This window comes from Pristiophorus japonicus, chromosome 21, assembly GCF_044704955.1.
Source record: "Pristiophorus japonicus isolate sPriJap1 chromosome 21, sPriJap1.hap1, whole genome shotgun sequence".
In the NCBI taxonomy this organism is placed as follows: Eukaryota; Metazoa; Chordata; class Chondrichthyes; family Pristiophoridae; genus Pristiophorus; species Pristiophorus japonicus.
Window position 1 is genome coordinate 14161517 of NC_091997.1, and position 25244 is coordinate 14186760.

The 25244-nt window shown below is 43.7% G+C and overlaps 1 protein-coding gene across 3 annotated transcripts; it reads right to left on the bottom strand.

The window, feature by feature from the left end:
- Positions 1-3070: 3070 nt before the first annotated feature.
- On the bottom strand, positions 3071-25236 carry tmem101 (transmembrane protein 101). Of its 3 annotated transcripts, XM_070864014.1 has the most exons (5): positions 24881-25090; positions 9363-9543; positions 7738-7884; positions 6531-6680; positions 3071-5900 (listed from the first exon to the last, which is right to left on the bottom strand). In XM_070864014.1, exons 1-5 carry the CDS (start codon positions 25009-25011, stop codon positions 5859-5861), a joined length of 651 nt encoding a protein of 216 aa, XP_070720115.1. In that variant the 5' UTR covers positions 25012-25090; the 3' UTR covers positions 3071-5858. The 3 variants fall into 3 exon arrangements, with proteins under 3 accessions (XP_070720115.1, XP_070720116.1, XP_070720114.1); XM_070864015.1 differs by lacking the exon at positions 24881-25090 and adding an exon at positions 25116-25236 and having other exon boundaries at positions 3071-6680; XM_070864013.1 differs by having other exon boundaries at positions 3071-6680.
- Between the last annotated feature and the right edge of the window lie 8 nt (positions 25237-25244).

Here is a 25244-nt window from a genome sequence, read left to right on the forward strand (position 1 = left end):
TCAAGATAAACCTGGTAATAAGTAAAAGTTTGAGGAAAACCTCTCAAAGATTGAGAAATTATGAAAAGTTCTTTTGAAACTTGATTACAGTTAAAATCTTGAAATTTAGTTTCACTTTTAACTCCATAAAAGCTTCATCTAGGGTATAGGAAATATTTCTTATGGTTCTGGACTTAATTCTTAAAAGGTTTTAATATGAACTCAACAAAAAAGTTGGGAGCACACACACATTATTGGTACTGAATGAAAGGTGTTTTGTGCCTTTTAATAAAAGTATCAATTTAGTTACATAAAATTTATACATTATGCTTTTTCAAATGAGTAAACATTTTTCAGTCATACATTGCCAATAGTGCAGTTCATATATTGAAAAATCTGAGCTGGCTACACAAAGATAATTCTGGCAGACATTAAATAGTAAAATATTTCAAGTATACAACAGGCAGTGTCCATACATTTACACTTTCCATACATGCAAGTTTCAGTCGTTGGATTTTCTGCACAACAGACATGGGGGACTAGTTTTTCTCAACAACGGGTGGAAAATCCAGTCTCAGAGGATCAGAACTACTTTAGCGAGACCCCTTAGCTTTACATTAAGCCACACTGATACAATAGAGTAGCTGCCATGTATTACAATCACTCAAGGACAAGTCCATGACAAATCAGACCACCGTCCAGCATTTAATTAGAAACATCTGTCAAAAACTCTCAGATGCACTGTTCCTCAGCAGCCAATTTGATGTAATTTTAGTCCAGTTCCTTCTGAAAGATGCTGTCTACTGTCCATCTGGTCACATTTCTCAAATTGCTTTGAGACGTAAAATTTAACAATCTTAGTAACATTTCAATGTATTTTATTAGGTTGTTCATAGGACCTTATCTGGTCAGTGTGCTTAATTTTCATTGAACGCTAAACTAATTTGGTCTTAATTTTCTATTTTAATTAACATTAGCTGATAAAGCTCTTACCATGAAAATGTACAGTTCTTCCAATGCAGCTGCTTTAGTTTTAAGTCTGCATATGCAACTTTCATGACAGTGCAACACTAGAACTTTAAAGCTTGTGCAAGATGACGACATGTTACATTTCATAATCTTGCACTCCTATAAATGGCTGAAATGAAATCACTGCACTTGACAATGTGTATACCACAGCACAACTAAATTGCACCAATATATTCAATTATATTTTCAATCCTTAGGCTTCGGAGGAGAGCTCAATAAAGGAGAGTGTTGATTGGTTTTACATTAGAAGCATTAGGTTTTGTGGCATCAGCATGAACTTTTTTTTCCTACTTTTTGCAACAGATTTTGTAACCATCTTTATAAAACAGAAAATGTTCCATGACTAAAATCCCTTCACTGTGTTTACAGAGTCAACATATTTGGAGAAAGTCCTTGAGAATTGGGGGTTGGGGAAGCATTGGAGAGGGGCGAAATATTCCTGACATCTAATTATGAAATACTGTGACGTTCGCATTGATGCCCATCGAGGTCATGTAAACAGTGAATGTAAGTGCACACAGAAAATACTTCATGATTACTGGCTCAAGTTCCAATTGGCAAATACATTATGTTTATCCCCCAAAAATGCACCCATTTAATCAATGATCACTAAATAAGACAAGCCTTACTGTTCTTAGTCACATTATTTCTGACATTGAGTTTTCACATCTATTAATGATGAACTTTAGATCAGATTCAAGCTATTAGGTTTTCCTTAGACCCCAACATAGTTTACTTAGAACCACCCAGTTTGTGGAATTCAATCAAAACACAGATTTGCAAGAACATGACAATGGGGCACCATAGACATAGAAATGCGATTTAGATTTATTTATATATATTTGTTTTTAATTGAAAGTTATGAATTTACCTTTAATGATAGTTGGTCAATGAAATCAACAAGCTAGTAATGAATGCTACATTTGCATCTGTGCATCTCGCCCCCCCCCCCCCCTCCTCTCTCTCCGGTGAGTTTGCAGTATTGGCTGTTGGGGAGGACTGGGGGCAGAAGTTGGAAGATGCATCAAAATGGACCACTATATATTTTCAGAGGACCACAGGCAGAAGGCCAGAAGCAGGGCACATCCCTTCCCTGCTAAACAGTGCATGGTATATGTCAAGAAAGAGGAAAGAATGAAAGGAGAGGTTAATGTAAAGTTAAACTATTACCGTATTTTTTTTTATGAGGAGTGTGTACATACATACATACATACATACATACATACGAGTGCACATCTGCTGTACATGTCCGGATAATAGAAAGTAAAATAAAGTACCAAATAATAAAGCCAATCTTACAGAAGACCACCTGCAAATGGACGACATAGTACCTAAATTCAAAGATTCAAAGTTGCAACAAGGCAATTAGAGTACAAGGTAATCACTGAATGTTTTAAATTGGCTTCACATTCCCAATTTCAGCAGTTGTAGAAGCTGCACATGTATGTACTGGAAATTTACCAGTAATGGAGTACACATTATGGAATTTGACTAACTTAGAGGGCTTAATTGCAATCTAATTTGCTTTTAAAGCTTGAACCTATTTTTGTCTTACAATTATCCTTATTCAATTGACTGTCACAAAAGTCAATGGGATTGGAAAATTGGATGCTACATTACTGTGCCAGAATTACAGCATTAATTTCATAAAAGAATATCCTAGGGGAGTACTTTCAGTATGAAGTTTTCTCTATCTGTAAAATTGTGTTTCTACCTGGTTGGAGATGTATTGAATGCTGTTACTTTGCTCTCATCAGGAGGCATTGCAAATGATAAGAAATTGCATGTAACTGAAGAAACTTGGTTCAAGATGCAAAATGGCAGTTCTCCATGGATGGAAAGTGTATGAAAAAAATGTCCCCTACTAACATGTATCTTTAAGTTAGGAAAAAAAAAATTTGTACTGAAGAGTATTCTAATAGGCTTATGTTTAAGTGAAGACATTAGTGACATCCATTTTCATTTTTGACTTCAAATCAATTTTGTTTAAAAAAAAAGTAAACGTAGATAAATCCAAATTATACATGTAGAGTAAAGAGAATACAGATCAGGCAGCACAGAATTAAATGGTAAAAACTCCTAAATATGCTTGAATTACAATGTGCTCCCACTTTTAAAAGAATATTGCTATTACACTGTAAACCATGTATTTAGTTTGAAATTAATTCACTATATAAAGTAACGTCACTTCATTCTAATGGAGGACAAGTTGCACTGAAACAATTTAAAATTACAAGTTTATTAATGTCCACTTGTTCTAATTAGCCCATAGGACACGTTTTGGTTGACTGGTAATCTACTGGTCTTTCTAAATAAATACTGTATTAAATTGAAAATACAATTATTTCTGAAAAACTATCCATGAAATACATCTGAGATTGGTCAGCAAATACTTAAAGAGCTTTAAACAGAAGAGAATTCAGGTTTGCTTCAGTTAGCTTAATTTGAACAATTACCCAGGGACAAGGATGATCATTTAATCATTCATACAGTGCCCCCTTTTTTTTAATGTGAATGTAAAGATTACTGCTGGGACAATTGAACGCTTTCTACTTTTTGCATCCAATGTTAACATAAGGCACTCCCAGGTCAAATACACAACAATTACTCAAGAAATAAAAGCCCACTCAATTTTTTGCTTTGACAATATGTCTTAATCCCAAACCTCTGCAGAGCATCGCAAACTGTACCAGTAAGAATGTGCCCCATTTCCCACACCAGCTATCAAGACCCAAATCAGATGCCCAACATAGTGCCATGTTATTTTGGCCAGTTTTGTGGTCTGACACTCATTAGGAATTGGTTTAAGATTGACCAATTTCATTTCATCTGCTGACTTTTATAGTAGAAGAGAAAAAGCCAGAGCTCAATCTTTTTTTTTACACCAGTTCCATGCAGCAACAGTGGATTGTCTCTTTCCTTCCTTCCACCGTTTGCTAGACCCACTCACACTGTAAAATGTAGATATGGAAAAAAAATTTACAAACAGGAATAGTTAACCCTAGTAGGCAAGTCATTATTATTAGGTCCCAGATTGAATTCAGATCAAGTGTAATCATTTAACCAAAACCCTTTGTATATACAGCAACATCATTGCATTGGAAACACAGTACAGGTCCTTGCTATATAAACACAAATGTAACCTTGTACAATACAAATTAACCAACATAAACAAATAGCAGTGAGTGAACTGGATCCAGTTGATCCATATTCACACCACCCACCTAATGTAAACATGCTATTCATGGGAAATAAGTAACAACGATAATCTGGACAAGGATAGATTATATTTGTTTTATATTCTTCACCAATTTCAGCAAAAAATCAAATTAGAGAGATTTTAAATCCCACTGAAATGAGCTACAAGGCTGCATTATCATGTACAATATAGATTCTATTTTTCAGGCAAATTATCCATTCACAGAAGTAACAGGTGCCCAATATTGCACGAGCACTTTGATTGACAAGCAAAATTACCTCAACATGCAGGGTGTTATTGCTGTGAATTCTTTCACTTCTAGTTTCCTTTGCCTCCCAATAATTCCTCATTTAAGATTTCTCTATTCCTGTCTAAGTGTTTGTACCAAGCACAAAAACAAAAAGATAATAAACTCAATTTATGCCCCCTCAAACAGATTAATTATAAAAGCAAGGCTAGGATTAAACAGGATGGACAGAAAGGCTTGTCATGACATATAATCCATACCTCCACTGCAACTCATGCCTTCATCGTTCTGATCGGGCAGACAAACTATTTATAATATGGCTGGTCACAAAATCGCTCCTATTTCCTCACTAAGACAGTTAACTTTTTATCTCTGGTTTCAATTTGATTGGTCTGTTTTCAAATTTATCACAAACGGTTTTTGAGGAGCTGTAAGGTCTTGGTACAGATTTTGTTCAGTGGTGGTGGGGGAGGGCATGAAGAGAAGGGGAAAAGAGAGAAAGAAAGCTCAGAGTCGATCCGAAAGCTCAATGAATGTCACCGATGAGTTGACATACTCCAAGAGGAATCACCTTGAAGCACATCAAAACTCTTACTGTCACTGTTTCACTAAAAAATATTAGAGACAAAGGGCTCCATGGATGCATCCTGAAAAGCAACTTTTAGATTTAAAAAAATGGGCAGTTACACTTTTTTAAAAAAATATAACCCGACATACATCCAGGGGTAACGACTTATTAAAGCTAGTGATGTCAAGAGAAATTTGCCCCCCCAAAAATCTCACAAAGGGCAGAAAAAAATTTAGGGGTGGGGGTAAAAAAAAAATCACAGGAATTGGTTACAAGATTAGGTAAATCACTTACTTCACAAAAGAAAAAGTAATCATGTTTAAAACATTATGATCACTACATTCAAAGGATAGATAGGTGCTACATCTTAACAGCAACACCTATATTGCTCCGGCCAATGGTATCCACCTGTACTGCAGAGCTGATTCATCAGCTGATCTTCTGGCTTAGCTTCACCATTCACCTGCCCACCCTGCTGCAGAACCAAATGGGACATTTTAGAAGAGTAATCCTTTTGGATCAGGTGATTTTACTTTGATTAAACAACTACAGCACTGTGGAGCTTGTTGATGTATTGCTAACAAGTCCAGCTGGGGGCGTTCGTGGCAATAGAGTCAAAATTAAACCACGTCCTACAACAGGTACGGTGTTCGGAAATGTCCCACCTGTGGTCTGTAACAAATCTACTTGCTCAACACACAGCAGGTTCTTGAAGCGGTCAGCCAGATCAGCTAATACCTCTCAGCAGTGCAGCTCCAGTTCAGCTTGATGGCATGAGTAACCGATAACGAAATAGAGGATGGAAAAATATAGGCGTTTCAAAAACTGGGAGGATGTCAATTTGCAGGCATTAAATGGACATTTTTCAAATGATGTTGCTAGAACAAAGAAATGCATCATAAGAGGTTACATAAATCACAGGACATCATGCTGTAACAAATCTTGGGCCATGCCCATCATTCATGATGCAGCACACAGAATTGATATAATTTACCTAAATAGGACTTTGGTGAAAAAGCAGATCAATGAACACAAAAGTGGGCCAATTTTCCAAATATATACTCCTGATGTGATAGCCCCTCTGCCGAGAAAATGCCACGATTTCTCAATGCGCAGTCCTGGACAGTGAGGCTCTGCGCCAGGAGCGTACATTCAGATATTTAGTATATTCACTAGTATCTAAGCAATTGTTCATACACATTCGTTTATCTTTAGAATGGTCTTGAGAATATGATCTATATTGAAAATATATTTAAGAACCTATACATTAAAAAAAATGTCAAATAAATAGCAATACAAGGCAGTGGTTTCATTTGTGCCATGCATTAAAGAACTCAGCATTTAAAAAAATATCAATCTGTAGCCAAAATTATAGCAGCACCAAAAATGGCCACATTCTGCCCAAGTAGTTTCATTTGATTCCAAAACTCGATCCGGCGGGAGTAGTGCCAATAGCCCACGTTTCCATCAATAAAGAGAACTACAATGGGCATAAGAATAGAGAGTACCTGGGCTGCAGTCCGTACACAATACCCAGAGAGGAAAGACAAGCCCAGCACGGCAAACAGTACAAACAACAGCTGCAGTGTAAGTTCACCTCCTACAATGTGGTTCAGATAGGCCAGGCGGTCCTCTTTACTGTGCTGCAGGGAATAGGCCTGTGGATTAAATACCGTACAATTAGTATTCCACGACTTGAAGATAAAGTACAGTGTGAATGGTACAAGATTTAAACTGCCATCTTTTACAACTGTCGCATGTTCTTGTGAATAGCTGTGCTTTGCTATCTCAGCGTCTCCCTGACAACGGAGGCAGTTCGAGCCTGGAGCAGCTGGAGGGAGTTTTAAACCTCAGCGTCTCCCTGACAACGGAGGCAGCATGAGCCTGGAGCAACTGGAGGGAGTTTTAAACATCAGCGTCTCCCCGACAACGGAGGCAGCTCGAGCCTGGAGCTATTACAAGACATATCAAGACGACAAAATGAGAAATAAAAAGTAATAAAATTATGACATCACAAAAATGGAGGACGGTAATTGGCTTCGGACCAGAGCCTTTAACCTCTTTTTATACTTCCTTCTCATGCTTTTTCTCTTTATCCCCCTCAATGGTCAATATCTAACATGTTGTAAAATTGCTGTGAAGCGCCTTGGGACGTTTTACCATGTTAAAGGCGCTATATAAATAAAAGTTATTATCTCAGCCCAAAAACCACCTCAAATGCCATTCTGCCTGGTTGATAGGCTTACGGAGAGATGGGCGAAAAAGGCTTTCGGTGAATGGGGGGAAAATACAGAAAGCGGTGATGTGAAGAATTAGACTAGCACTGGTTCCAAATTTGTACTCCCCAAAAATTACAGATGTTGCCACTCTGAAGCTACAGTGCAAAGCTGAAATTTGTAACCTCTTGCATCCGAATAGCACACCAATACAATATTGCTATGCCTAGGAGATAGTTACTAGTGCAAATGTTTTATTATAGTTTGTGACTGCAGAGATAAAAATGCTTACTTTATGACCACAGTTAGCTGCAGTTCACTAAAACAGATCATCTGGTCATTATCACATTGCTGTTTGTGGGAGCTTGCTGTGCGCAAACTGCTGCGTTTCCTACATTACAACAGCGACTACACATCAGGTCATGAAAGGCGCTATATAAATGCAAGCCTTTTTTTCCTGTTTTTTTTTTAAAAAGTGTCAGGAAGGTCAATTACTCACCACACAAATAAGGTTGATGCCAAGAAACACTTGCCCAGTAGACTGTAATGACCTCGTGCGCGGTTTCTGCCGATACACCTCGCCAGCACCACTTGCTAATATCAGAAATCCTCCAATAACGGCTATAGTTCTGGAATACATTCTTACCTGTGGGATTCAAAATGCTTACTCATATACTTCATCTACATAATGACTTTTTTTTCTCGTTCATCAATCTATTATCAAAAACATGGCATGCAATTTATAGCATTTTATATTTGAATAGTGAATCTCATCCAATAGCAAAATTGCTCAACTAGCTTAAAAGTGCATCTAAAATCAGAACTCAATCACCACACAGATGATGTGAATCGGGCTGTGGCACATCTTTGAAATCCAATGAATCTTGGAACACATTCTACCCTATAAAATTAAAAATGTGGCACCAGGTACAAACTCAATGTTCAATCCAGTTGAAATTCACCCTTCCAACAAAATGATATTTTGGGCTGCAATGTGTCGGTATGATGAATTGGAGGGGGCGGTTGGGGACCGAAGAGGAGCCACTTCAGGTGGAGCAAGCAAAGTAAAGCTCGCAAATACTTTGCACATCCATGCTATTAAAAATAAACTTCAAATATTATTTGATAAGAAGTGCATTTTTTTTTCTGAAAATCTTCTTCATGGGTAAGCAGCCTCTGAAACTACAGTTCTGTGGGAGGTTTTTAATATTATTTAGGCATTCTCCAAACCATTTTTGATTTTACCGGCTTCATCAGCAGGTGCTCAAAATAAAAGCAGTGTACACATTAAATGAGCAAGAGTGGCGTCCACCTCAAATCACACTTTAGTCACCCCATAAGCCCCCTCCCGAGCTCAACTGGCCAAAGTTATCTACCTGTCCTCTCTGCCATAGATTAGAATATGTGATTCTGGCGGTTATGATAGGGAAGGAAATAAAGAAAAAATATTGGATGATGTCATAGCCCTATTTAAGAGAACAAAATTTCAAGTTCAAAATCTTTTCCAATACTGACACAAATATAGGCTATACCACAAACTCGAACCACCTCCTCTCTCCTCTACCCATTAAAATAACTTGTATGTGGACCACACCTCAACTCAAACTGATTTTGTTTTGCAACGGTGACGTCTATATGCGAGTTAATAACAGAGCTTGAATTTGCCGAGTGGTGTTAAGTTAGCGATCGAGCAGCCAAAAGTACCTTACTAGGTGATTATATATTTTGGGATTTAATATATTCCCAAGTTCCTCATCAGCTTTCCTGACACCAAAAACCATCACCAGCCAAGGGTGTGCAATGAGCATTTAACTCAATCCCAGGGTTGTGCCAATTCTACTCTGTAACTGGGCCCTAGTCTGAACAGCCCAAGGTGTTGCACCCTTCAATTTACCATCCTGTGAGTAAACAGTTACCCTGAATACACATCAAGATGAGACATTACAGTAACAAACCACAGGCCATTATTCCATGGGAGACATTAGTATATGCAAATTATACCAAAATGTAATTACATTATGCCACCTACATTTGTACAGTGGCGCAGAATGGAAACTGCACTTGCAGTAGGATCCTACTTTACAGTCTATTCGTACAGACCACAAACAATTTTGTTTTTCTTACCTTGAGCCAGGCGCCATAATGCACTTGTTCTCCAATGTATGCTGCATACGTACTAACAGCCAATTGAAGGGCAGCCCCCAAAGCAAACCATCGCCTCTTCACTCCAAAGGACATGAAACTGGCACAGATAACTGCAGCACCCATATCAAAATAGAGGTATGGCACTGGAATATCCGGCTTCCTAAAAAGAAGGCATAAGGGCATCACTTTCACTGGAAAACTAGTGAACAAAAATCTAGATGTGCATTTGAAGTGGCTGTTAAGCCCTTCTACATAAACCAGTCAATTTGCAATGCAGTTCCTGACATCAGTAGTAGAAAAAAAATAAAGTTACTTGAGCACCTTAGATAAGAACATAAGAACATAAGAATTAGGAACAGGAGTAGGCCATCTAGCCCCTCGAGTCTGCTCCGCCATTCAATAAGATCATGGCTGATCTGGTCGTGGACTCAGCTCCACTTACCCGCCCTCTCCCCGTAACCTTTAATTCCCTTATTGCTTAAAAATCTATCGATCTTTGACTTGAAAACATTCAATGAGCCAGCCTCAACTGCTTCCTTGGGCAGAGAATTCCACAGATTCACAACCCTCTGGGAGAAGAAATTCTTTCTCAACTCGGTTTTAAATTGGCTCCTCCGTATTTTGAGGCTGTGCCCCCTTAGTTCTAGTCTCCCCCACCAATGGAAACAACCTCTCTGCCTCTATCTTGTCTATCCCTTTCATTATTTTAAATGTTTCTATAAGATCACCCCTCATCCTTCTGAACTCCAACGAGTAAAGACCCAGTCTACTCAATCTGTCATCATAAGGTAACCCCCTCATTTCTCGAATCAGCCTAGTGAATCGTCTCTGTACCCCTTCCAAAGCTAGTATATCCTTCCTTAAGTAAGGTGACCAAAACTGCACGCAGTACTCCAGGTGCGGCCTTACCAATACCTTATACAGTTGCAGCAACACCTCCCTGCTTTTGTACTCCATCCCTCTCGCAATGAAGGCCAACATTCCATTTGCCTTCCTGATTACCTGCTGCACCTGCAAACTAACCTTTTGGGATTCATGCACAAGGACCCTCAGGTCCCTCTGAACCGCAGCATGTTGTAATTTCTCCCCATTCAAATAATATTCCCTTTTACTGATTTTTTCCCCCAAGGTGGATGACCTCACACTTTCCGACATTGTATTCCATCTGCCAAACCTTAGCCCATTCGCTTAACCTATCCAAATCTCCTTGCAGCCTCTGAGTCCTCTACACAACCCGCTTTCCCACTAATCTTAGTGTCATCTGCAAATTTTGTTGCACTACACTCTGTCCCCTCTTCTAGGTCATCTATGTATATTGTAAACAGTTGTGGTCCCAGTACTGATCCCTGTGGCACACCACTAACCACTGATTTCCAACCGGAAAAAGGACCCATTTATCCCGACTCTCCGCTTTCTGTTCGCCAGCCAATTCTCTATCCATGCTAATACATTTCCTCTGACTCCGCGTACCTTTATCTTCTGCAGTAACCTTTTGTGTGGCACCTTATCGAATGCCTTTTGGAAATCTAAATACACCACATCCATCGGTACACCTCTATCCACCATGCTCGTTATATCCTCAAAGAATTCCAGTAAGTTAGTTAAACATGATTTCCCCTTCATGAATCCATGCTGCGTCTGCTTGATTGCACTATTCCTATCCAGATGTCCCGCTATTTCTTCCTTAATGATAGTTTCAAGCATTTTCCCCACTACAGATGTTAAACTAACCGGTCTATAGTTACCTGCCTTTTGCCTGCCCCCTTTTTTAAACAGATAAACGTAGAAACATAGAAACAATGGCCTCAAGTTTCGGGGCGCGCACACCACGCCCGTTTTCCGCGCTCAAAAGCACGTCAAAAACTCACGGAGGAATTCTCGGCCTCCCAGCAGCTTCCTTGCAGCTCGGCGCGACGCGCAGAGATCAGCGGGGGGCGGGGCCAAAGCGTCGTGCCGATTTTGAGAGCGCGGGGGGGGGGGGTTGTCTTCTTACAGCAGATGATGTCATGCCGGCAGCCCTGCGCGTGCGCATTGGAGCGTGCGTTGCTGCAAGCGCAGTGCGATACAAACATTGGCACTCTGTGGGTGGCCTGATGCCGCCCCTGTACCCTGGCCGAACGGCCTGAAGCTTCGCAGCTCAAAGGCTGCTGCTCCTTCAGACGGGTAGGAAAATTCAATGTATTTTTTATTTGCTTTATTTATCATTTATTATTCAGGATGGCTCTTTATTTGTACAAGTGAAACTGTTGAATGCTTGTAAAATTTAATTACTCCCCACCCCCCGTCCCCCATCTCTCGTTCCCAACGCCTGATTTGTAAGTGTAGCAAGGTTTTTCTGAGCGTACAAAAATCTACACTTACTCCATTCTAAATTAGTTTGGAGTAAGTTTTTACTGCCTAAATTTGCAAAACAGGCGTAAGTGGCTGGACACGCTCCCTTCCTAAAATGAAACTGTTCTAACTCACTAGAACTGGAGCAAACTAAATGCCGAGAATTGCAATTTCTAAGATGCTCCAAAAAAATAGGGGCAACTCAGGCCGAAACTTAACCCCACAGAAAATAGGTGCAGCAGTAGGCCTTTCCGCCCTTCGAGCCTGCACCACCATTCAATAAGATCATGACTGATCGTTCACCTCAGTACCCTTTTCCTGCTTTCTCTCCATATCCCTTGATCCCTTTAGCCGTAAGGGCCATATCTAACTCTCTCGTGAATATATCCAATGAACTGGCACCAACAACTCTCTGCAGCAGGGAATTCCACAGGTTAACAACTCAGTGAAGAAGTTTCTCCTCATCTCAGTCCTAAATGGCTTACCTCTTATCCTTAGACTATGTACTGCCATTCTGGGAATCAGTCTGGTGAACCTTCGCTGCACTCCCTCAATAGCAAGAACATCCTTCCTCAGATTAGGAGACCAAAACTGAACACAATATTCCAGGTGAGGCCTCACTAAAGCCCTGTACAACTGCAGCAAGACCTCCCTGCTCCTATACTCAAATCCCCCATGAAGGCCAACATACCATTTGCCTTCTTCACCGCCTGTTGTACCTGCATGCCAACTTTCAATGACTGATGTACAATGACACCCAGGTCTCGTTGCACCTCCCCTTTTCCTATTCTGCCTTCGTGTTTTTGCCACTAAAGTGGATAACCTCACATTTATCCACATTATACTGCATCTGCCATGCGTTTGCCCACTTACCTAACCTGTCCAAGTCACCCCGCAGCCTCTTAGCATCCTCCTCACAGCTCACACCGCCATCCAGCTTAGTGTCATCTGCAAACTTGGAGATATTACACTCAATTCATTCATCTAAATCATTAATGTATATTGTAAATAGCTGGGGTCCCAGCACTGAGCCCTGCGGCACCCACTAGTCACTGCCTGCCATTCTGAAAAGGATCCGTTTATCCCGTCTCTCTGCTTCCTGTCTGTCAACCAGTTCTCTATCCACGTCAGTACATTACCCTCAATACCATGTGCTTTAATTTTGCACACCAATCTCTTGTGTGGAACCTTGTCAAAAGCCTTTTGAAAGTCCAAATACATCACATCCACTGGTTCTCCCTTGTCCACTCTACTAGTTACATCCTCAAAAAATTCTAGAAGATGTGTCAAGCATGATTTCCCTTTCATAAATCCATGCTGACTTGGACCGATCCTATCACTGCTTTCCAAATGCGCTGCTATTTCATCTTTAATAACTGATTCCAACATTTTCCCCACTACTGATGTCAGGCTAACCGATCTATAATTATCCGTTTTCTGTCTCCCTCCTTTCTTAAAAAGTGGTGTTACATTAGCTACCCTCCAGTCCATAGGAACTGATCAAGAGTCGATAGACTGTTGGAAAATGATCATCAATGCATCCACTATTTCTAGGGCCACTTCCTTAAGTACTCTGGGATGTAGACTATCAGGCTCCGGGGATTTATCGGCCTTCAATTCCATCAATTTCCCTAACACAATTCCACGTTCAATAAGGATTTCCTTCAGTTCCTCCTTCTCACTAGACCCTCGGTCCCCTAGTACTTCCAAAAGGTTATTTGTGTCTTCCTTCGTGAAGACAGAACCAAAGTATTTGTTCAACTGGTCTGCCATTTCCTTGTTCCCCATTATAAATTCACCTGAATCTGACTGCAAGTGACTTACATTTGTCTTCACTAATCTTTTTCTCTTTACATATCTATAGAAGCTTTTGCAGTCAGTTTTTATGTTCCCAGCAAGCTTCCTCTCATATTCTATTTCCCCCCTCCTAATTAAACTCTTTGTCCTCCTCTGCTGAATTCTAAATTTCTCCCGGTCCTCAGGTTTGCTGCTTTTTCTGGCCAACTTATATGCCTCTTCCTTGGATTTAACACTATCCTTAATTTCCCTTGTTAGCCACGATTGAGCCACCTTCCCAGTTTTATTTTTACTCCAGACAGGGATGTACAATTGTTGACGTTCATCCATGTGATCTATAAATGTTTGCCATTGCCTATCCACCGTCAACCCTTTAAGTATCATTTGCTTTAAGTCTATTCTAGCCAATTCACGTCTCATACCATCGAAGTTACCTTTCCTTAAGTTCAGGACCCTAGTCTCTGAATTAACTGTGTCACTCTCCATCTTAATAAAGAATTCTACCATATTATGGTCACTCTTCCCCAAGGGGCCTTGCACAAGATTGCTAATTAGTCCTTTCTCATTACACATCACTAAAAGGTATTATTTATAGACTGAATTTCACAATTGTGATCCATTCAAGCAAATCACTAACCAAAATACTCAATTAGTTTAAGTCTATAATTCGCAGGTTTCGTAGGCAGCATAGGAGTACCAACACCACTTGCATTAGTATTGATGGCCCCAAGTTTCCACACGCAGCAAAACGGGCGCCCCTCCGAGCTAGGTGCCCGGTTTTCGCGCCGAAAACGGCACCTGAAAAAAACCGCGCTATTCTCGAGCGCTTTGCAGCTCGATGTCTGCTTGGCGTGGCGCACAGGGGGCGGAGCCTACCACTCGCGCCGATTTTGTAAGGAGGGGGCGGGTACAATTTAAATGAGTTTTTTTCGTGCCGGCAACCCTGCGCGTGCGCGTTGGAGCATTCGCGCACACAGTGTGAAGGAAACATTGGCACTCGGCCATTTTAAAAAGTGCTGCAGAAAAAGTGAAAATTTGTTTATTGAACCCTTGCAAAGGCTTGTATTTTAATTTTCTTGATATTTCTGTGTGTGAGGGTGAGGGAGTGCATTCTGTAATTAAAGATAGACTGTGATAAACGGGACACATGCACTTGTTTGAGACTATGCACATTCTTTGTAGCTGTTCAATTTTTAACATTTTTTAATAAAACCACATTGCCCTTCCATGATCAGCACTGAGGCTTCTTGCAGCTTTCTCCCCCTGCCGTCCGTCGGTCCCGACGGCAAACGGCTGCCTCAAGTTCTGAGGCTTCCTGCAGCCTTCTCCCTCCCTCCCCCTGCCGTCGGTTGGTCCCGACGGCAAACTGCTGCCTGAAAGGCCTGCCTGAAGCACTTTCACACAGGTAGGAACATGGTTTATTTAATCTTTTCTTTGCTTATAAATTTTTATTCAGGTTGGATTTATTTGTATAATATTTGTATAAGTATAACTAAGGATTTATTGTAGAATTTAATGACTTCCCTTCCTCCCCTCCCCCCCCTCCCACCTCGTTCCCGACGCCTAATTTGTAACCTGCGCCTGATTTTTTAATGTGTAGACAAGGTTTTTTCAAGCCTACAAAAATCTTCACTTGCTCCATTCTAAGTTAGTTTGGAGTACGTTTTCACTGTGGAAACTTTCAAATCAGGCGTCAGTGGCCGGTCATGCCCCCTTTTGGAAAAAAAAATTCTGTTCAAAAGTGAAACTGTTCTACCTGACTAGAACTGCAGAATACTAAGATACTCCGTTCTCCACCAGTTGCTCCTAAAAATCAGGAGCAAATCATGTGGAAACTTGAGGCCCAAGAGTGCAATGTAACCCAATCTCAGATGATTGTGTTTGCCTCAATCATGACAGTCTTGTTGCCAGAACTTGGCAGCCTGCTTGACTATATTAAATGAATGAGGTTAATTTCTTGTGCTCCAGGAAGCCATCCCATCAGTTGCAGCAGCCTGGAGCTTGGAAAATTTGAATTTATTTCTAACTAACTCACTGCAAATAGAAAGTGCATCTCAGTCCTGATTCCCTGAAGTTTTGCACAAGTCAGTGCCTACCCCCATTGGCTCAGCAGATCAATGCAATGTATGATATAGTACTGACCTATACAAAACAAATGCCTGAGAGTTAACTGATCTCTGCCAAAGCAGCAATGGGAAATCACAACAGCATCCTTGGGCGAGGCAAATGTTAAAAAAAAATGTTTTTAAGTCATCTCAGTTCCTGCTCCGAGTGCTGTCCAGAGACTCTGGTTAAAACGTGCATAATGTGCCCATCAGGCGAGGAAAGATTTGGCTCTGCTGCGATTCCTCCACTGCCAAATAGCCTACCAACACTTATCGTTGAAGCTCACAAATAAAGAACAAATTCTTTGGGGAGGTACTGGAAGAGCAATAGTCGGTGCTTTTAGGAGGGATGGGGAGAAAATGTGAGGATGGGGGGAAAAGATACAACTTGTATGACAAAGTTTAATGATTCTTCATCCCTCAGTGTTAATTTTAGCTATCAATCCACTCCCCAATAGAACAAAAGTTGTCTGATTTCACATTGATTAACATCCTGTGGGTAATGTACCAATAGACTTTAGCTTACATACTTGAACTCTGAATAAAGTCCACTCTTTTGAATGCACATTAGATAGCAAAGCTTTTGCATCTATAACTAAATATATTTGAAATAAGTGCCCAATATAGTAATTACGGCTGTGTGGTGTGTGGTTAAATGCACTGCATGCCTTGGTACTAAGCCATAGAAATCTGGAAGATGCAATTTTAACCTCCTGCTCTGTGCGTACCGAGAATGATCCAAGTCTATTTATTTTTCCTAGAATTCACCTAACCATCTGGAGCCTGTCATTTGTCATCCTCCTGAGATTTAAGGTTATAGGCACTAAATTAAAAACAACAGAGGTAAAGGAACTGAAGACAGTGGCAGAACAGATTTATAGCACACAGCATCACAGTTAGAGATGTTACAATATGCAAAGAGCAATTTATACCCCTTGGAAAAAAGTCAAGAACTACCTCAAACTATTTTAGAAATGTGTAAACATTACACAGTGAAGGAACAAGTGTTTTGGTGCTGTTCTTGTGCAGCTGTTGCACACACCCACAATAGCTGACAGAATAAAGCGGCAGCACTTTATGTTCACCTCGATTTCAAAATTCTCTTCCTTATTTTCAAGTCCCTCCATGGCCTCATCCCTCCCTTTCTTTGTAATCTCCTCCAGGTCCCCTGCCACCCTCGAGATGTCTGCGCTCCTCTAATTCTGCCCTCCTGAGCATCCCTCATTATAAATCGCTCAACCATTGATGGCCGTGCCTTCTGTTGCCTGGGTCCCAAGCTCTGGAACTCCCTGCCTAAACCTCTCCGCCTCTCTATCCTCCTTCAAGGCACTCCTTAAAACACATCTCTTTAACCAAGCTAATTTTGGTCACCTGCGCTAATTTCTACTTATGCAGCTCGGTGTAAATGTTTTAATCGCACAATACTCCTGTGAAGCGCCTTGGGACGTTTCACTACGTTAAAGGCGCTATATAAATACAAGTTGTTGTCGCTGAATACACTTAAGCTGGAGTCATCAGTTTTTGAAAATTTACATTGCAAAATGCTCCAGAGAACAGCAAAATCTTAAGTATTTTTCATACTGCTGACCTCATCCCACCTCCCATTAAGGCGAAGGAGGCTTCACAACACTAAGTCTCCATTATTCATATCTCAACTACCAAATATTAGCAACTGACAATATCTTAAAAACATTTTGCAGCTTTATTTAGTTTTCCAATTTCATATGCTTCCTTGACTGTGGTGACTCAAACTGAGCTACAATTCCATAGGCACTGACAGCCCTAATCATGAGTAACGATTCTTCACACATGAGCCTGGTTAGAATCAGAGAATGATACAGAAGGTACGACAGGCTGTTAGTGGGGGCTACGTAGCATCTACTGTCAGGCAACATCAACATGCACAAACTTTGTAGCAAAAGTCACTAAATTACAATTAGGAGCAGGAACCCCAGTTAATTTTCCCCTCCACTAACAAAGAGGCCAATTTTGCACCCCGACTAACTCCCCATCTTAGCATAAGAAATAGGAGCAGGAGTAGGCCATCTTACACTCGGTCTCTTCATCCAAGTCATCAATATAGATTGTAAATAATTGAGGCCCCAGCACCAATCCCTACGGCACCCCACTAGTTACTGTTTGCCAACCGGAAAATGACCCATTTATCCTGACTCTCTGTTTTCTGGTAGTTAGCCAATCCTCTATCCATGCTCCGCTGGGCAGGCCACATTGTTTCCATGCCAGACACGAGACTCCCAAAGCAAGTGCTCTACTCGGAACTCCTTCACGGCAAACGAGCCAAAGGTGGGCAGAGGAAAGGTTACAAGGACACCCTCAAAGCCTTCCTGATAAAGTGCAACATCCTCACTGACACCTGGGAGTCCCTGGCCAAAGACCACCCTAAGTGAAGGAATTGCATCCAGGAGAGCGTTGAGCACCTCGAGTCTCGACGCCGAGAGTGATACGTCCTTACTATACAGTATAAATGCACACCAGGCCCATGCTTGAGAGGTCAGTCTGTGACCTGTCCTTTATTCCATAGCACTCAAGTGATGGAAGTGGGTGGAGCTTGCCCTTTTATATCTAAAGGTCCAGGTTAGGAGTGTCTCCCACAAGTTCACCACCTAGCGGTCATTGTTCACAGTGTACAACTTGGGTCAGATTATACATGGGTTACAATGCTGGTTGAATACATGACATCACCTCCACCCCCCCCCCAAAAGTCTTATTGGGATCACAGGTTGAGTCTCTCTGGTGGTTTACGCTCCCTTGTAGAGCGTCTGAGTTGGGGTTCCGGTTGTTGGGCGCTGGCTTGAGTGTCTGCTGTTTGCGGTGCCTCAGGCCTGTCCGGACTGCCCACAGTGACTGGGCTCTCCTCCCTTTGGTTCCTGTGTTCGGTCACCTGTGGAGGAGTGAACTCTATATCGTGTTCTTCCTCTGCTTCTTCTATGGGGTTGCTGAACCTCCTTTTTGTTTGATCCACATGTTTGCGGCAGATTTGTCCATTGGTAAGTTTAACTACCAGAATCCTATTTCCCTCTTTGGCAACCACAGTGCCTGCGAGCCATTTGGGCCCTACAGCGTAGTTGAGGACAAAAACAGGGTCATTTACATCAATACATTGCGCCCTCGCATTCTTGTCATGGTAGTCATATTGTGACTGGCGCTTGCTCTCAACAATTTCTTTCATGGTGGGGTGTATAAGGGATAACCGGGTTTTGAGCATCCTTTTCATTAGTAGCTCTGCGGGTGGAACCCCTGTGAGCGAGTGTGGTCGGGATCTGTAGGCCAACAGGAGGCGTAATAAGCGGCGTTGTAGGGAACCCCCTTGGATTCTGAGCATCCCCTGTTTGATTATCTGCACTGCTCGTTCTGCCTGGCCGTTTGAGGCCGGCTTGAACGGTACCGTTCTAACATGGTTGATTCCATTGCCTGCCATGAAGTCCTGGAATTCAGTGCTTGTGAAGCACGGGCCATTGTTGCTGACCAAGATGTCCGGTAGACCGTGGGCGGCGAACATTGCCCGTAGACTTTCTACCGTGGCAGAGGATGTGCTTGAATTTAAAATGTCACACTCGATCCATTTGGAGTAGGCATCTACTACAACCAAAAACATTTTTCCCATGAAAGGACCTGCGTAGTCCACATGGATGCATGACCAAGGCTTGGCGGGCCATGGCCAGGGTCTAAGGGGGGCTTCCCTGGGCACATTGCCCAGCTGGGCACACGTGTTGCACCTGCGAACACAAAGTTCTAGATCTGCATCTATCCCTGGCCACCAAACGTGTGACCTGGCAATTGCCTTCATCGTGACAATGCCCGGGTGCTCATTGTGGAATTCTCTGATGAACACCTCTCTGCCCATCTGGGGCATGACTACGCGGTTTCCCCACAGTAGGCAATCGGCCTGAATCGAGAGTTCATCCCTGCACCTGTGAAATGGTTTAAATTCCTCAGGGCATGCCCTGTACGTGGCTGCCCAGTCCCCATTCAGGACGCATTTCTTGACTAGACACAATAGCGGGTCTCTATTTGTCCAGACTTTAATCTGACGGGCTATCACAGGTGAGCCTTTGCTTCCGAAAGCTTCAACAGCCATGAAAATCTCAGCAGCATGCTCGGTAGCCCCCTTAGTGGTGGCTAGTGGGAGCCTGCTGAGTGCATCGGCGCAGTTTTCGGTGCCCGGTCTGTGCCGAATTGTGTAGTCATAGGCGGCTAACATAAGTGCCCACCTCTGTATGCGGGCCGATGCGTTTACATTTATGGCCCTTGTTGTCGGCCAAAAGGGACGTTAGGGGTTTGTGATCTGTCTCCAGCTCAAATTTCCTGCCAAACAGGTACTGGTGCATTTTCTTTACCGCATATACACATGCGAGCGCCTCCTTTTTTTACCATCCCGTAGCCCTTTTCTGCCTGGGAAAGACTTCTGGAGGCATAAGCTACCGGCTGTAACTGACCCTTGGCATTGACATGCTGCAACACACATCCGACACCATAGGACGACGCATCGCACGTTAACACAAGTTTCTTACATGGGTCATATAACGTTAACAGATTGTTGGAACATAATAAATTGCATGCTCTATTAAAAGCCCTTTCCTGGCTGTCCCCCCCAGACCCATTCGCGACCTTTGCGTAGGAGCACATGTAGCGGCTCTAGCAGCGTGCTCAATTTGGGAAGAAAGCTACCAAAATAGTTCAGGAGCCCCAGGAATGTACGCAGCTCCATCGTGTTACGGGGTCTGGGTGCTCTCTGGATCGCTTCAGTCTTGGACGCAGTAGGGCTGATCCCATCTACTGCTACCCTCATCCCCAGGAATTCTACCTCTGGAGCTAAGAAGACGCACTTCGCCTTTTGCAGTCGCAGCCCTACCCGGTCCAGTCTGCGTAGCACCTCCTCCAGGTTGTGGAGGTATTCTTCAGTATCGTAATGAGGATGAGGATGTCGTCCTGAAAAACCACCGTCCCTGGAATCGACTTGAGGAGGCTTTCCATATTTCGTTGGAAGATCGCGGCGGCCGAGCGTATCCCGAACGGACATCTGTTGTAATCAAACAACCCCTTGTGTGTCGTGATGGTGGTCAGCTTCTTCGACTCACTCGCCAGCTCCTGAGTCATGTAAGCTGAGGTCAGGTCCAATTTTGAAAAAAGTTTGCCACCGGATAGCGTCACAAAGACCTGCTCTCGGTAGCAGGTACTGGTCTTGGAGTGACACCCGATTGATGGTGGCCTTGTAATCGCCACATATCCTGATCGACCTATCCGCCTTGAGCACGGGCACAATCGGGCTCACCCAGTCACTGAATTCAACTGGCGAGATGATGCCTTCCCTCAGCAGGCGGTCCAATTCGCCTTTTATCTTTTCCCGCATCACGTACGGCACCGCTCTGGCCTTGTGGTGTACTGGCCTGGCGTCCGGGTTTATGTGAATCACTTGGCCCCCATGAAAGTGCCAATGCCGGGTTGAAATAATGAGTCAAATTTGTCCAGGATCTGTGAGCATGATACTCGCTCCACAGAGGAAATTGCATTGACATCGCCCCATTTCCAGTTCATGACAGAAAGCCAACTCCTCCCCAGCAGTGCGGGACCATCCCCCGGGACAACCCAGAGTGGCAACCTGTTCTCCGAATCTTTGTGGGTCACGATTACCGTGGCGCTGCCTAGCACCGGAATGATCTCCTTTGTGTAAGTCTGTATCTGTGCGTCAATCGGCGATAATTTTGGCCTCCTGGCGTTGGACGCCCACAACTTTTCGAACTGTTTGATATCCATCAGGGACTGGATGGCCCCAGTGTCTAACTCCATTGATACTGGGATGCCATTGAGGAGCACTTTCATCATTATCGGTGGTGTCCTGGTGTATGAGCTGTATACGTGCTCCACATGAACTCACTGAACTTCAGCTTCCAGCGATTTCCCCCAGCGTTCATTTCATGCAGGTATTTTGCTCATCTCTGCAAACTCCAGCTGAGTGTGTGCCTCCACGCCTCCAACATGAGCTGTTGTTGGAAACAAAAGGTCCCTTGCCAGTCGATCGTCCCTGACTGCCCCTGTTATTGTCCTCGAGTGTGCCATTAACAGGTGTTGATGGCCCCATTACTGGCCGCATTGTCCCTTGCAATGGCGTGAATCGCCGTTCAGCTTGCCATTGTCTCTGTCGAACTCCCCCTCTGGGTTCGACTACATGTTGGGGCATGCCCGAATGTCCTTGTCTGCCTGGAGAACTGTGTGCTGCTTTAACAATGTTGAATCTCTGTCCCAACCATTCCTTAACACAGTACCTCTCGTCTGTTCTGCTCGTGGCCATGCTCGCGTGGTTTAAATCCCAGTTTCTCGTCGCAATTGATACGTCCTTACTACACAGTATAAATGCACACGAGGCCCATGCTTGAGAGAAGGTCAGTCTGTGACCTGTCCCTTTATTCCATAGCACTCAAGTGATGGAAGTGGGTGGAGCTTGCCCTTTTATATCTGAAGGTCCAGGTTAGGAGTGTCTCCCACAAATTCACCACCTAGTGGTCATTGTTCTCACAGTGTACAACTTAGGTCAGATTATACATGGGTTACAATGCTGCTTGAATACATGACAGAGAGCATGCAGAAATCAAGCGCAGGCAGCGGAAAGAGCGAGCGGCAAACCAGTTCCACTCCCCCTTTTCCCTCAATGACTATCTGTCCCACCTGTGACAGGGACTGTGGCTCTCGTATTGGACTGTTCAGCCACCTAAGGACTCATTTTTAGAGTGGAAGCAAGTCTTCTTTGATTCCGAGGGACTGCCTATGATGATGATGATATCCATGCTAATACATTACCCCCAATTCCATGAACTTTTATCTTGTGCAGTAACCTTTTATGTGGCACCTTATCGAATGCCTTCTGAAAATCCTAATCGGCTAACACAGCACAGACAGGCAATGGTAACTGGAGCCTTCCTGGCCAGTTTGGTTCATATGCAGGGGACATTTTAACCCAAACAATGGGTGGGTTGGGGTCGATTGGGAGGTTAAATTGTTAAAAACTGATTCTCGATCCCAAACTGCTCCTACTCACACACTTCTGGTTGAAACGGGCGGACAGCCAAGTCGCTCCCAGGAGGCGGGTCACCCATTTTATTATAATGAGGCTGGCATGCCTCATGGTGATCCAACATTTCAAGTTTAACTTTGGCTGGTTGGGTTTCCCTGGCCTCGGGCAACCCTGCCAGCTAAAGGGAGGCAAGAACTACTGGATCCAGGAGGCAAGTGCCTCTCCACTAACTTGTTGGATCGAGCATCCCTGCCTCACCCACCCTCTCCAATTGGACACCCTACCAACCCTTCCGATCTCCACCCGACCTTCCCACTGAGGCCTCCTATCTCTCCCGACCTCACCCCCCTCCACACCGGCCTTTGATCCTCACTGTCCCCCCTCCGACTTCCCCTCCTCTCCAGTCCCCAATCGCCTTCCCGACCTTCCAACTGCCCTCTCCAGACTCCGATCCTCCTGCGATCTTGATCCTCTGGTAGCCCCCGACCACACCACCCCCTGCCCCGCACCAATCCACCTCCAGTCCCCAACACCCCTCCCGCACTCCTCTCTGTGGTCTAGTGCTGTAAGTGCATCCATCCGACAGCCAAGCAGCCTCTCCAATTGGCTGGCTGCAGGCAGGAAATAGAGCTTTAAAATGCTAATCAGTCCGGAAAACCGGTTCTCCCAGAATACCCGACAACTTTCTAGCCCCCCCCCCACCCCCGGATTAATATTCCGGTCACACACACATCTGAATGAGCGGCAATTTCCTTCAACAACAATTTGTATTTATATAGTACCTTTAACGCAGTAAAACGTCCCAAGGAGCTTCCCAGGAGCGTTCACACAAAATTTGACACCAAACCACACAAGGAGAAATTAGAACAGATGGTGGGTTTTAAGGAGCGTCTTAAAAGGAGGAAAGAGGGGCAGAGAGTTGGAGGGAATTCCAGAACGTAGGTGCTAGGCAGCTGAAGGCACGGCCACCAATGGCGGAGTGACTAAAATTGGGAATGCACAAGAGGCCAGAATTGGAGGAGCACAGATATCTCGGAGGGTTGTAATCAGGGGCCACGCAGCTGCTCACCCGCTTTTCAATGTGGGGTGGCTTGACCCATCCACCTCCACGGAGGTGTGTGGGGGGCCTGACCCATCCACCTCCATGGCACGAACCTGGTATTGCAGTACTTCCAGGAACGGTGCAGTGGCTCTAGGCCTTTTGGCTAAGAGCATTGGCGCAGAGTGATCCTTGATGTGTGCAAGGTGACCTCTGGCGTTTGTGATTTGACAAAGAATTGGAACGATTGGCTACGAATTTCAAAAAAAAATGAACATTTTAATATGCCACGCAGCCATTTAAAGGGACCATGTACCCAAAATACAAACATAGAAATTTACAGCGCAGGAGGAGGCCATTTCGACCCATTGTGTCCGCGTCGGACGATAAAGAGCCGCACGGCCCTCGGTCAGCAGCCCTGAAGGTTGCATATAAACCTATGAACAATGGCGGAACGGTAAAGAGCACCCAGCCCAACCAGTCCGTCCCACACAACTGCGACATCCCTATACTAAAAACATTCTACACTCCACCCCGACCGAAGCCATAAAATGAAATTAGAGGGAACATTGCTTGTAAGGCTACAAAGATGGGGAAGAACAAGGGCCATGGAGGGATATGAAAATCCCAGCCCAATGTCAGCAAAAACTTGCATTTATAATCCTTCCCTTCAACCATGTTTCAGTGCAATGAAACACATTTCCCTGCTCCCTGACATCCACTGTCTTGTATTTCTAATGTTCAAGACATCGTCGTGCCCATGAACAGTGAAGTTGCTGTTGTGCAAACCCACTGAGCAGGAAAAGTCACACGTAAAATGCAATAATAAGTTGAATTTAATCGGTGGTGAATCAGAATTGGCAATGGACCATGCAATTTGGGGCGCTGCACGGCCAACTGTTCCCATGGCAACTCCGTGGTGGCAGCTGGACATTTTTGGTGCAATTTCATTTTTAAAATACTTTGTGCAGGAAGGGGGAGGAAACAATCCATCGCCTTTCAGTGGTTTTAACTCGGAAGTATTAACAATTCTGCGAGTTTAAAAAAAAATAATAATTTAAGTCTTCATCAAAAAAAAATGCACGGAGAATGAAGGAAAAGCGGGTTAAAAGCGCTTGTGGCTCCCTCCTCCACTAGGCCCCAAGCCCCGGGCTCCGGGCTCCGGTTCCACGTCCTCTCCCGCAGCCGCCCTCACCTGCGCTGGTCGGCCCGCTCGGCGAACAGCATCAGCATGCTGAAGCAGTTCCAGAAAGGGAAGCGGGTCAGGATGATGGCGCCGAAGCGCATGAGGAGTTTGAAGAGCTTCCTGCGGGACTCCAGCGCCATTGCTGAGCGAGCCGCCCGTCTCCAATACAACCCCGGCCGGAAACCCAGCTCCGAGCAGCGGCTCCCCGCCTGCGCTGCCCCTGCCCCTGCCCAGCAGTACTAACCATTGGTTCCACAAACCGCAGCGCTCAGCTTTTCCATACTTGTTGGCCCGCTAACTAAATCTTACTCAGTTTATTTTTAAATATAATCCATTCTGTTGTCTGTCACCTCTTTATAACAAAAAAAAAACC